Here is a 13,596-nt window from a genome sequence, read left to right as displayed (position 1 = left end):
TCCTCCCTTTATAATTTAGTTTCCCTGACTTTCTGTGTTAGGTCTCATGCCAGTCATTAGTGTTTCTAGACCCCGATACCAAACACATTCAGGTGTAGGCCATCTCTCTTATACAAATTCAATCTTCCCTCAAACTCACTCCACACATTTATTCATTCTACACAGCCTACACATCAAATCATTTATCATCATAGCCCTCCTTCTTAATTCATTTTTATCATATCTTGTTAGATTCCACCTCACACCAGATGGCTTCAAACTCACTGCCACATGAAATACTGTTAGTAGTAGTACTACAATCATAGTAATATAGTAATAATGATTTTCACTTTCTCACTCATTCTTGCCACTTCCAACAACTCTTTCATGTCCTCTCTCATACTAAACTTTTAGCTAGTTAAGTCGTTAGTACCTACTACAAATGAGATCTCATTTACTTTTGTTTTCTGTTTTTTGAATTACTTCCTTTATATACTTACTTTTTGCTCCAGGTAAACTCAAAGTTATACCTAGCTCATCAACAGCATGTTTTATTATATAGTCACCATACCAAATACCATCCTTCTTTTTACAAATAATGCCACTTACTGGATTTCCGTTAATTCCTGACTTACTCGTTTTAGTGCTTTGTTGTTTCTTATTTTGTCACTTAATTTTCTTTTCCTCCCTATGTTCATTTGAATGCCTCTCTACTGTTTGTGATTCCCACATCATCTCTCTGATGATCAGCTTTACTTTTGCTATTTTGGAGATTAATTCATTTTCAATAACCTCCTCCATATCTCCAATAACCTCGTTAGCGAGGCTAGCCTTCTTATTCTCGACTGCACTGCTCTTCTTAGCATTACATTTGTTGTGTGTTTCTGCTGCCATTTCAAACTTACACTTATTATTGAAATATCTTAAGAAAAATATGTTATAAAACACTAATAATACAATAATAAATATAATAATATAAAATCCATATTTAACTACATATGAATGCTAACAGGTTACCTTTTTCTGACGACTTCCACTTTCTCTAGCTATTGTTTTCATCAATAATACAAGCTTTTCAACAAATGCCTGTTGTCTTAACAAAAGTGAGCGACGCAATTTATAATCTCGACCACCCTATAAAATAACAGAATCATAATTATTCGGAAGTGTAATCATTGTTAACCGCTAACTATATGAAAAAGCATCATAAAAATGCAGGATAGCCCAAAATTAAGTTGAGTCTTTTAAATTGCATCTGTAAAATGAAGATTATTAAAAAGTTGCTTTAGGGTTTAGTCAGGGAATATTCTGTTGCAGGCCCTACAAGGAAAAATCACGAGGATAAAATTAAGGGCCCTAGGAGATAACATGAATGTAGAAATGTTGCTATTAAATAGGAACTTCTACATTGGCAACCACAGTCAATGTGAAAACTACCTCACATGCAAAAAATCTGTGGGGCGAGTAAAAATGTACAGCAATATTTTCAGAGCTACAACTGTGTTCGCTTTGGAAAAATGAGTTATTAAAACTTCAACCTAATTCCATATTAACCTGTATAACAGATTTAAATTTTTAAAAAAATGCAATATTCTAATTAATAAGTACAATTTAACTCCCAAGATTGCTAGTCTTCTTAAAAGAAAGATGCTAATGTTGACGTTTGGGTTTTAAAATACAGTATAGCACAAAAAAAAAGCACTGAATAACTACAACAATATATGTTATGGAATAAACAGATTTATTAACAAAGAAATATGTTTACACATGATGGTATGTACATCTACAACTATCGGTGAAATCTTATTCAAATAAAGCATTAATGAAAAAGGCACCTAGTCATACAAGACAGGTTTCATAGTGTAAGTGAAGGTTCTCTGTCATCTTGAAGAACAAGATTTGGGACATCTGCTGGACATATCAAGTAATTTTATCCCTTTGTTCATCAAGGTTTGAAGGCAGGTTGTGGTGGAATACCCATTCATTCAAATAAACTGCTCACAAACATGTTGTAGGCTTAGACCGTTTGCTCTACCAACTCTGTATGAATGAAAACAATGCTCAACAATAAACATCTTTTCTTCCAACATAATAAGGGCATAGAATAATCGACGACTTGGATAAAGAAGAAACTTGCAGGGGATTAAGTGAGCCAGCAGAAACAAAGAGAACCACACTTTGGTGTGGACCAAAGTACTTATTTGTACTTTTGTCCACACTTGTAAGTACTTATATATGTGATATTTCCAAGAAAGAAAGGCCATCAAGTGTATCTGCATATAAGTAGAATAAGATGGTGTAAGTAATATCGAAATAAGCTTTCCAGGTGTGTCTTAATTTCAATTGTGTATAGGTAATTATTGTAAGAAGAATAGGTAATTATTGTAAGAAGAGTACTGTACTAGATAATATAAATTAATATTGATTTAAACTTACTCGAGGTATGCATTATTCTCATTTTGTATATGTATGACTAGCAGGATATTCTAGACTATGATTTAATTTTAAGGGAAGAAACACAGAACTAAGCCTGAATCAGGAAGAATTGAAATTGACAAAGACTTGTAATGCAATTGTATATATAATATTCCTTTTTGATTTAATTAAATGCTTTGTGAACAACACATTGAACTGATTCTGTCAATGCACTATCCTGAAAATTTCGAACCTTAAACAAGTTTAAGTGATCAATAATCAAGCCACGACTAATTAAAGATAAAGATTAACATAAGCAGGGAATGCTAACAATATCTGCTTTGTTATTAGTTTAAAATCTTATAATTTCACACTCAATACATAGGCTAACAGGCGCAGTCATAAAACAAATAAATTTGTTAGATTATAGAGCATGAGAACATAAGATCTAGTAGAAATAAATAAATAGTGGCAGTCGACCATTCATGACAGTTCACAGAATATTAAGTGAAAAACTAAAGGACGAAGCAAGGGTAGAGAAATACGTAACAGAAAATTATAACACCGTATTGTGTACTGGCTTAAACCAGAGCAAATGTGAGAGTACGACATAATCATGAGAGCTGGGGAATCGTCCAGTTAAAGTCCCAACTGTTTTCACCAACAAACCAGAGTGAACAGTGAAAAGTCAACTACTGCAACAAACACTATATCAGAAATAATTAAAGCTGACACCATTAACATAAGAAGAAATAATAACAATAATGATGGTAATCATTAATAATAATGGTAAGTTAATAAGTGCCGCTAGATTTCTCTTTAGCACATAATGGAAAGTAAATTGAACTGACAGAAGAACTAGATAAGTACCAATACATAGGGCATACCAAGGACATAGTCAGTTTTATTGAGACAAACAAGACCAAAATAGGTGATATCCTACCAAACAATAAATATAGGATGTTATATTCATGCAACAGTGATCAAGGAAAGGAAAAAGCACCAAATAGCAGTCAACATTATACACAAAGGTAAACTCGTTGATTGTAGGAAATTTTAAGTAGAGTTATACAGGCAAATTTAAAAATGGGGAATTGGATAATGCAACTAATTTGTGCCTCAAGTCAATTTTCATGTCAATTTTCAGATAGACATGTTCATAGTTCCCATCTGTAAAAAGGGGAAATAATGTTTAATGTAAATTTTTATGTTTCAGGTGAGATTTATACAAGCATACCTGAGAAGAGACAAGACAAATTGTCTTAGTTCAAGGGAAAAGTTGTCTTTAAAAAGTTGAATTATTATTATCTGAGACCTCCCGGGAGTCAGTAAATTACCCAACCCAACTATCATACCTTCCCTTAAATTCATTTACACCAGATGCACTCACTACTCCTAAGGGCAAATTATTCCACTCACTCACTCACTGCTCTCTGGGAGAAAAACCTAGCTCTTACCCCTTTCTTGATTGAGAACAATCTTAACTTCCATGGATGCACCTGTGTTCTCTCCCTGCCTTCCATATAACGAAAAATTTTATCATTCAAAATGCTATAACACCCATTCAAAAGTTTATAGACCTCTATCATATCACCCCTCTTTCTCCTGTTAACCAGAGTCGGCAATCTGCATACTCGCAATCTGTCCTCATAATCTAAATCCCATAATCCGGATATAATCTTTGTAATTCTTCTTTGTGCCCTTTCCACAGCTTCTTTATCCCCTTGGAACCCAGGAGACCAAATTTGTAATCCAGGTGTGGTTTTATCAAAGCCTTATAAAGAGGCAAAATTATTTCCTTATCCTTACATGTCAAGGTTCGTTTCAACATAGCAGTTATCCTTTGCATTGTATTTGCAACTTTTGCTATGTGACTTTGCACTTTAAATTCTTATCCACCAATATGCCAAGATCCCTTGCCTCTTCAGTTTCTTATAGCATAATATAACATGCCACTGGAACTCTAATCATGCCAAAGCACATAACTTTACACTTACTAACATTAAACTGACAGCCATTTTCATTTGCCCAGATTTCCAGTCTTTTCAAATCATTTTGTAATTCCTGAATATCAGTAGCATCCCTGATTGCCCTGCATATCTTCGCATCATCAGCAAACAATTGCACATCTCATCATAGACCCTGCTTGATGTCATTAATGTATAGATTGAACAATAATGGCCCAAGGACTGAACCCTGAGGTACACCACTGGTTACCTTAAATCTGGCAGATTCACACCCACTGTATACCACTTTTTGATATCTGTCTGTTAACCATCCCCTGTTCCAAGTCAAGAGATTATATTCCAATCCCATATTCTCCAGTTAATGCAACAGCCTGTCGTGTGGTATCTTATCAAATGCCTTAGAAAAACCCACCATTATCATAGTGAATCCATTCTCTTTATCCAACTCAGCCCTAACATTGTTATAAAATATGAGCAAATTGCTAAAACATGACCTTCCTTTAGTAAACCCATGCTGTTCCCTGCAGAGTATAATATGCTTGTCTACCCATTTCTGTATGCGAGTATTTACCAACTTCTCTAAAATCTTCACTACCACACCAGAGATACTATTAGGTCGGTAGTTAGACACATCAGTTTTTGCACCACTCTTGTGCAATGGAACTATCATACGTTCCTGTGTTATCATTCCTGAGCTGAGACTCCAGTTATACAAATGTATGAAAGGCCTGGCCAATTCAGCTGAACATTCCTTTAGCAGAAGGGCTGATATTCCATCGGTTCCTATTGGCAAATTCTTATCCAGGTTATGCATGAGCTCTTCCACATTTTTCTTCTTCATTTTCATGAACCTCTAACTCTTCATCAGATGTAGCAGTAGTACTGTGCACCATGCTACATACACCTGGTTGATATATCTTAGCAAAGTGAGCACTCATTGACTGAACAATCTCCTTAGCTTCCAACACTCCTGTACCATCTGCATTCAATAACATTATTCTTCCGCAATCATTCTTTCTTTTGATTGCAGCATAACAATAAAATTCTTTTGGATTTATTGTAGCTTGCATGGCCAATTTCTTTTCATACTCTATTTTAGCTTTTCTCACAATACTCTTACTTTTCTGGCCTGAGCTTCATATATTTCTCCTCTCACTCTTATTCGCATGATATTCTTTCCACATCATCTTCTTCTTGTGGATCTGTAGCTTAATAAGGCTGCACATTCATTTCACTCCCAACCTATTTATTCTTCGAACCATATGCCAAATGAAATATGGAAACAGACAACAGAATTAATAAAGCTGATACAATAGGAAGTCAGCTGAATAAATTTATATGAAATAAGGGAGAAATTAGTCAAAATACTAAAGTACCTTCACACCTGGTGTTCAAACTTATTTTAACCTATGCATCTGAGAGCTTGGTTAGAAATAAAACAGGTGATTAAAGTCTAGAAATCATATACACAAGTGTTTTTAAAAAAATTAGGGGAGTGAACAAATTATATCAATGGCAGATTCATATTAAAAAATTAAGACATTAGGAAAGAAATGGAAAATGTCGGCATTCAAGAATGTGTAACTAGAGCTGATGTCAGGTACTAATGGTCACTTATACTGAATGAGAGCGAGAGAGGGAATTTAAGCAAATCAGGTGTTGTATGTTAGGAAGAAGGGATCTAGAAAAAGAAGACCAAAATTTAAGTCGATTGATGCGGTATGAAGTGCCTTAGAGGTCTACAGATATATAAGATCTCATAATATTGGAGTGCTGATAAGTGACACACTAATTTAGAGGGAAACTCTTGATAGGACATTGGTAATGATGTAAACTTAATCATGTAGTACTGTCACAGTATTCTGTAAACCCTTGAGGGTACATATCAGTAAGTAGATGATGATGATAGACATCAAGTGTGGATCATCTGCGAGGAGCCTTTACACTCCAAAAATGTTGAGTAATAATAATAATAAGAAGAAGAAGAAACACATCTTGCTTTGACAATTTCATGGCTAATCAAAACACAACAGTTATTAGAAGTACTTTATTACTAATATACTTCAACTCCAATTACTGATGCATTTCTCATGGTGAAAGCATTTACAGTATGATAATAATATCAGGTTCAAACTTCCAAAGAGAAGAAGATATACATGGAAAATGCCAGGAGATATTGCAAGATACCAGATTGATTATATGTTAATGCAAAACAGGTATAGAAGCAGTGTAAAAAAGGAAATCAACATATCCAGGAGCAGATATTGACTCAGACCATAATTTACTTGTTATGGAATTAAGAACATGATTTAAGAAAATAAACAAAGGTAAAACAATAAATTACAGGTAAAAGCAAGAAAAGGTAGAACCAAAAAAAAACTCAAAGATTAAGGTAAGAAATTCAGAGAAGAACTGGAGAATAAAATAAGCAACAAAGAAGATATACCTGAAGAGGCTATCGATGTTAATGCAAAATGGAATCAACTGAAAAACTTGATATATATATGAAACAGCCACTGAAGAGATAGGTTTCGTGGGAGGGAAAAGAATTAAGAAGCCATTGATTACAAATGAAATGATAAGAAAAATGGAGGAAAGAAGAAGATGGAAAAATGTAAACACTGAAGAGGGAAGAGGAAAATATAAAATATTAAATAATGAACTGAGAAGAGAAACTTATAAAGCAAGAGAGGAATAGTTAAAGAAAGAATGTAAAGTAATTGAATAAATGGATAAAAAGTGGGCGATAAAATGAAATGTTTGAAAAAGCAAAAGAACGTACAAATATTAAAAAAAGCATAAGAAATCTGCCATTAGAAGATAAGCAAGGAAAATTAATTTATGATACTGAAATACTAGATGAAAGGAATACAAGGGTTGTTTGAAGAGTTTGGCAAATTTTCAATAGACGGCGACACAATTCATTCATTCATACCAGTGTCAGCATATATCATCTTTTTCATGACCACTGGCAAAACTTTAGCCACATGCACTGCATAGTTCTCATTTGGCAAACATTTAAAATGACCGTATTTGTATTTTTCATAAAAATGGAGAAAAATGAGTTTCATTGAGTGTTAAAACACTTTTATTTGAAGAAGTGGATGGCCGCACAGATCAAAGCAGAGTTAGATGCAGTTCATGGGGACTCTGCACCAGCATTAAAGACTATTTAGTTTTGGATAAATGAGTTTAAACATGGTCGTTTAAACTCATTTATGACTGAGAAAGAAATGACTGACAAAAAATCCATGGTATCATTATGGAATACCGCCAAGTGAAAGAGTGTGAGATTGCTTAGATTGTAGGCATCTCAACTAGACGGGTGCATAATATCCTGCACGAAAAATTGCAAGTGAAAAAGCAGTGTGCACGATTGGTACTGCGATTGTTGACTGTCGATCAAACATGCATACAAAAAAGACATTTCAATGCAGTGTTTGGCAATGTTTAATCACAATTCGCAGGATTTTTTGCATTGATTCGTGACTGTAGACGAAACTTGGATCTACCACTACACACTTGAGTCCAAGCAGTAGCCAAAACAGTTGACAATGCCCGGTGAAAGAGCACCGAAAAAAACGAAGACCGTTTTATCAGCTTGGAAGGTGATGGCAACTATTCTTTCCCAAGGAATTATCGTGATAGACTATTTGGAAAAGGGTAAGCCAATAACAGGAGTCTATTATGCATCATTGTTGGACCGTTTAAAAGAAGAACTGAAGAAAAAAACGGCCAAGATTGGCACACACAAAAAAGTGCTCTTTCATCAAGACAATGAACCATCCCACACATCAGCCGTCGCAATGGCAAATTTGCACAAATTGAGGTTCAGATTGGTTCCACATCCACCATATTCTCTGGACTTGGCCTCGTGTGACTTATTCTTGTTCCCAAACTTAAAAATTTGGCTCGGTGGAAAAAAATTTCTTCGAATGAGGATGTGATCAGGCTGTCAATGACTATTTTGTACAATTCGACAAATCCTACTTTTTAGGTGGGATGAAAAAATTGGAAACTTGCTGGACCAAATGTGTAGACCTCGATGGAGAATATGTTGAGAAGTAAAGGTGATTTTTTCCAAAAAAAAATTTGTTTAACTTATTTTTTTACCAAACTTTTCAAACAACCCTTTGATATACAACCCTTGTATATCAAAGAACTTTATTCAAAAAATGAAAGACCAACAAAAATTGAATTAGAAGAGCAAAATGAAATCTCAACAGAAGAAAGAGATCCTGAAATACTAAAGAGAGAGAAGTAGAAACAGCAATTAAGAAATTAAAAAGTGGACAGATGGAAGAAGTGTGGATGGAATACCTAGTGAAATCCTAAAACAACTGGAAGACAAAGGTTTAACAGAAACATGGTAACTATACAACCTCAATTACAAAACAGGAGAATGGCCTAAAGTTTTTAGAACTATAAGCATACTCTTGCATGCCTCTAAAGTACTGCTAAGAATATTAAATCGACGACTGTATAAAGTGGAATATTTTCTGGGAGATGATCAGTTTGGATTTAGAAAAGACAGAGGAACTAGAGATGCAACTGGAGTGATGAGGACAATATGCAAAAGGAATATAGAAGTGAATAAAAAAGTTTATATATGATTCATCAACCTTGAAAAAGCATTTGGCATGATGAAATGGGTAAAGCTGATGGAATTGAGCATTGGAGAGACCGAAGGTTAGTAACTGAATTATATATGAACCAGACTGCCATAATAAAGATAGAAGTAGGAAAAACTAAAAATGTGTGATTGGCAGAGGTGTAAGACAAGAATGCTGCTTGTCACTGATGCTTGTCAATATATTTACAGAAGAAATGATAAAAGCATTTGATGAAGAGAAAACAGGAATAACTCTTGGAGGAGGAACAATACAAAATATTAGATTTGCAGATGATCAAAGAATATTAGCTAAAAATGAAGATGAACTACAGCATCTAATGTAAAAATTTGAAAATATATGCAAGAAATATGATATGAAAATTAACACAAAGAAAACAAAAGTGATGAGAGTCTCCAGGAAATATTAGGGTGATGATGAATGAAGAAAAGATAGAGCAAGTGAGACAATACAAATACCTTGGTAGTATAATACAAGAAAATGGAAAATGTGACATGGAAATAAAATAAAGAATTAACAAAGGAAAATATGCATTTTATAGCAAGAAAAATTTGTAATAAAATGAATAAAAACTTAAAGAAAAGAGTTATTAAAAGGCTAAAGCTTATTAAGTGTTATATTTGGAGTATGAGCTTATATTGGTCAGAAACATGGACGATTGGGAAGAAAGAAGCTAAAATCTTGGAGGCATTTGAAATGTGGCTATGAAGAAGAATGAAGAACATAAAGTGGACTGAAAAAAATTACCAATGAAGAAGTATTGAAGAAGAAAGGAATTTACCAAAGACCATAAGACAAAGAAAGCATAACTGCATAGGACATGTATTAACACTTTCATTGCCAAGCTGAAAATTGGAATTTCGTGTGGTGGCCAAATTTTTTATATTTTTTTATTTAGTTAGCGACGTCCACGCAATAACGGGTGATCGGCCGTTTGGTGAGAACTCGCATCGCGTGATATCGTTCATTGCCAAGCTGAAAATTGGAATTTCGTGTGGTGGCCAAATTTTTTATATTTTTTTATTTAGTTAGCGACGTCCACGCAATAACGCGTGATCGGCCGTTTGGTGAGAACTCGCATCGCATGATCGCGCGATATCATTCATTGCCAAGCTGAAAATTGGAATTTCGTGTGGTGGCCAAATTTTTTTTATTTAGATAGCGACGTCAACGGGATAACGCGTGATCGGCCGTTTGGTGAGAACTTGCATCGTGCGATATCGCATGATTGGCAATGAATGTGTTAAGAGGAGACAGCCTAGTGAAAAGAATGATAGAAGGGAAAATTGAAGGAAAGTGACCAAGAAGAAGTAGACAACTAATGATGCTTGATGATATGGGCACAAGAGTATATCAAGAAATGAAGGAGGAAGCAAGATGCAGAGGAAATTGGAGGGGAAGAGAATTTGCTGAGATACCAGTGGACCTGTCAAGAGACAGAATACTAATGATGATGAATAACATCAGACAATGGGAGTAAAACATGAGAGTTTAAACATGGGAGTAAAAGCCAAAACCCGACTTCTGAAGATATTTAACACTTCCTGGAATACAGGTAAACTGCCCAAAATCTGGAAAACATCGGTCATTATACCCCTACTAAAACCTAACAAAAATCCTAGTGACTATAAAAGCTACAGACCAATAGCTTTGACCAGTACTCTTTACAAACTAAACAAATGAATAATACATACTAGACTTATGAATTGGCTCTTAGAAAATAACAAGATCAACTTCTACCAAACAGCATACAAGTCCCAACATGGTACAGAAGATCAATTATTTTATCTTTGCTAATCGGTCATAAATGGCTTTCAAGAAAAACCACCAAGGAAGACAACAGCAATTTTCTTAGATCTTACAGCTGCCTTTGATCGTGTGTGGAGAAACTGCATATGATACTGGAATAAGGGGGGGATGCATTAATTTGGATTTCAGATTTCATGAAAGGAAGAAAAATCAAAGTAAAAGTTAATGGAACTTCTTCCAACATAATCAAACTTGGGTTGGAGTCCCACAAGGTTCTGTTCTAAGCTCGCTCCTATTTCTCATCTATATGAACAATATTCATCCTCACGTAATAAATGACACAAAAATAGCATGCTATGCGGATGATATAGCAATCTGGCCCACAAGCAGCAATCCTCAACAAACTGAAAAAGTCCTAAATAAATCAATAAAAGGCTTAGAAAGATGGGCAAAGGAACTCAAATTACAGATAAACCCAGAAAAATTTCTATTCACTGAAAGAAAAAATAGACACAATTACAACCCCCAAATCAAAATATATAATACCAAAATAGGAAAAACAGTCTCCCAAATGCTTAGGCCTAACCCTAGATACTGAACTAAGATTTACAACCCATATCACAAATATATCTAATAAAGCTCTTAAAAAGCTTAATATCATCAAAAGGCTTCGTGGAACTAAGTAGGGTGCAAAACCAAAGACACCCAAAACTACATATACTGCACTCATACGAACCACTATGGAATATGCCTCAACAATCTGGGCTCCAGCTTCCACTAGCTCAAAAGAAAAGCTTGACAGAGTACAATCAAGAGCAGAAAAAATTATTATAGATGCAGTCTCATCCACAAATAACTTACAAGCTGAACACGAGTGTTGGCTTCACATATTAGAAGACAGAAGAAAATTCTCCACAGTTAAGTTCACTAACAGAATCAGGAGCCAGCAACAGGATCACATCTCACTCAGGACTTTCGATGCCTGGACCAGAAAATGTAGGCTAAAGAGATCATCTACTTTACAATATTAACATGAAATTAGAAAACAGATAGACTTCGAGTACCTGTCCATTAAAATAAGCAAAGAGCCGTTATTTTCCACTAAACTACCAAAAAACAAAATGATCAACTTAAATCTCCTAGAACCATGTTCAAAAAAGGACTCACAGCAGGTAAATAAAAGAAAAGGACTTGACACTATACACCACTTAAATAATCTAAACCATGTCATTGCCTACACTGATGGATCATCTGATGTAGCTCTCAACCAAGGAGGTGCAGGGGGTGTTTATAACTCTACCTGGAGATGAGGAAATGCAAATCAAAACCACAGCTGGCAAAAGCTCTCAAGTTCTATCTCGCTAATCCAGTAATAAATACTACAGAAGGAATAACATCTACAGCGACCCAAAATCTGCACTTGAAGCAATAAAAAATGGAAAAACAAAACTCACACTAGAAATTCATGAATAACTAACAAATATCACCAAAACTAAATTCATGGTCATAAGTAAGAAACCAATTCTTAATTTAGCACTTTCTTTAAATAGGAAACAAATAGAAAGAGTGGCAAAGTTTAAATATCTCGGATGCTGGTTAAATGAAGATTGCAATCCAGAAATGGAAATAAAAGTTAGAATTGAAATGGCAAGAAAAAATTTTCTCTTGATGAAATCAACACTGTGTAACCGCAGTTTAAACTTAGAGCTTAGAGTATGCATGGTTAAATGCTATGTATGGTCTGTACTGCTGTACGGTGCAGAAACTTAGACCTTGAAGACAACATCAATAAAAAGACTTGAAGCCTTTGAGATGTGGTTATACAGACGAATGTTAAAAATCCCATGGACAGCAAAAACGTCCAATCAGGAAGTACTGGAACAAATGGGGAAATCACGTGAACTTTTAGATACCATAAAAAGAAGGAAAACTGCATATCTTGGTCACCTACTTCGTAATGAAAAATATAAGATACTTCAATTGATTATAAAAGGGAAGATAAATGGAAGAAGAGGACAAGGAAGACGAAGAAAATCTTGGCTGGCAGATATCAGACAGTGGACTGGTATGAACGCTGAGAGACTGCTCAGAATAGCTGAGAATCGCTCAAAATTTGCCAAGGTGGTCGCCGACCTCCGATAGGAGATGGCACTCAAAGAAGAAGAAGAAGAAGAACTAACAACTTTAAATTTGAAAAATAAGAACTGTACTCTGTAATGGATATCAGCTCATGTAAATAATGAAGGCAATGAGAGAGCAGACAGACTGGCCAAAGAAGCAAGAAGCTTACCTCAAAAATTATACTATCACAAATTACACTATCACTAACTGATACAAACTCTGTCGCAAAAATAAGACTCGTAAAACAAATTATCAAGAAGAAGAATGAAATCAGTGAAATAAATGCAAACAGAGAAATAACCACAATCATCACTAGGCTAAGGTGATGATTGTGGAACACTTTAAAGGCATGAAAATTCGTCCGGACGGTACTAGAAGTTATGAAACATGCAAGAACTGTCCAGGGGTTGAACTGATACCTGCCCATATCTATTCTTGTCCAGCAATTGCTGCTGCTCTACAAAAAATTGACAACAACCCTACAGAAAAGCTCTACTCTCCATCAAAGTTCAATAGATTGCCAAGTAGTTCTACAGGCCCACAGTCATATCTAGAAGCTCTTCGGTGGACTCAACAACAACAATGAAAAAAATGAATGATGACAAAATATTCAAATCTGGCCTCCTAATGATCTCACAGCACAAAAATACAAAACTATTCTCAAACAGCAAAAATAATACAATAACCACAATAATAAACTTTAATGAAAAGTACGCATTTGATATTGAAATTGA

General features: G+C 34.8%; 1 protein-coding gene across 2 annotated transcripts in view; it reads right to left on the bottom strand.

Moving 5' to 3' along the window:
• The window catches only part of Pi3K59F (phosphatidylinositol 3-kinase 59F), a 586,771-nt gene that overhangs the window by 220,783 nt on the left and 352,392 nt on the right, over positions 1-13,596 (bottom strand). For both annotated transcript variants that reach the window (XM_090405919.1, XM_090405920.1), the window contains exon 14: positions 997-1,113. In XM_090405919.1, coding sequence (XP_090262045.1) covers positions 997-1,113 — 117 coding nt within the window. The remainder of the gene's footprint in view (positions 1-996; positions 1,114-13,596) is intronic.

Source organism: Typopeltis vanoorti, chromosome 16 (assembly GCF_054136105.1).
Source record: "Typopeltis vanoorti isolate ZY-2024b chromosome 16, IOZ_Tvanoo_1.0, whole genome shotgun sequence".
Classification (NCBI taxonomy): domain Eukaryota; kingdom Metazoa; phylum Arthropoda; class Arachnida; order Uropygi; family Thelyphonidae; genus Typopeltis; species Typopeltis vanoorti.
Note: the sequence above shows the minus strand (reverse complement) of the source record. Positions and strands in the feature narration are given on the sequence as shown.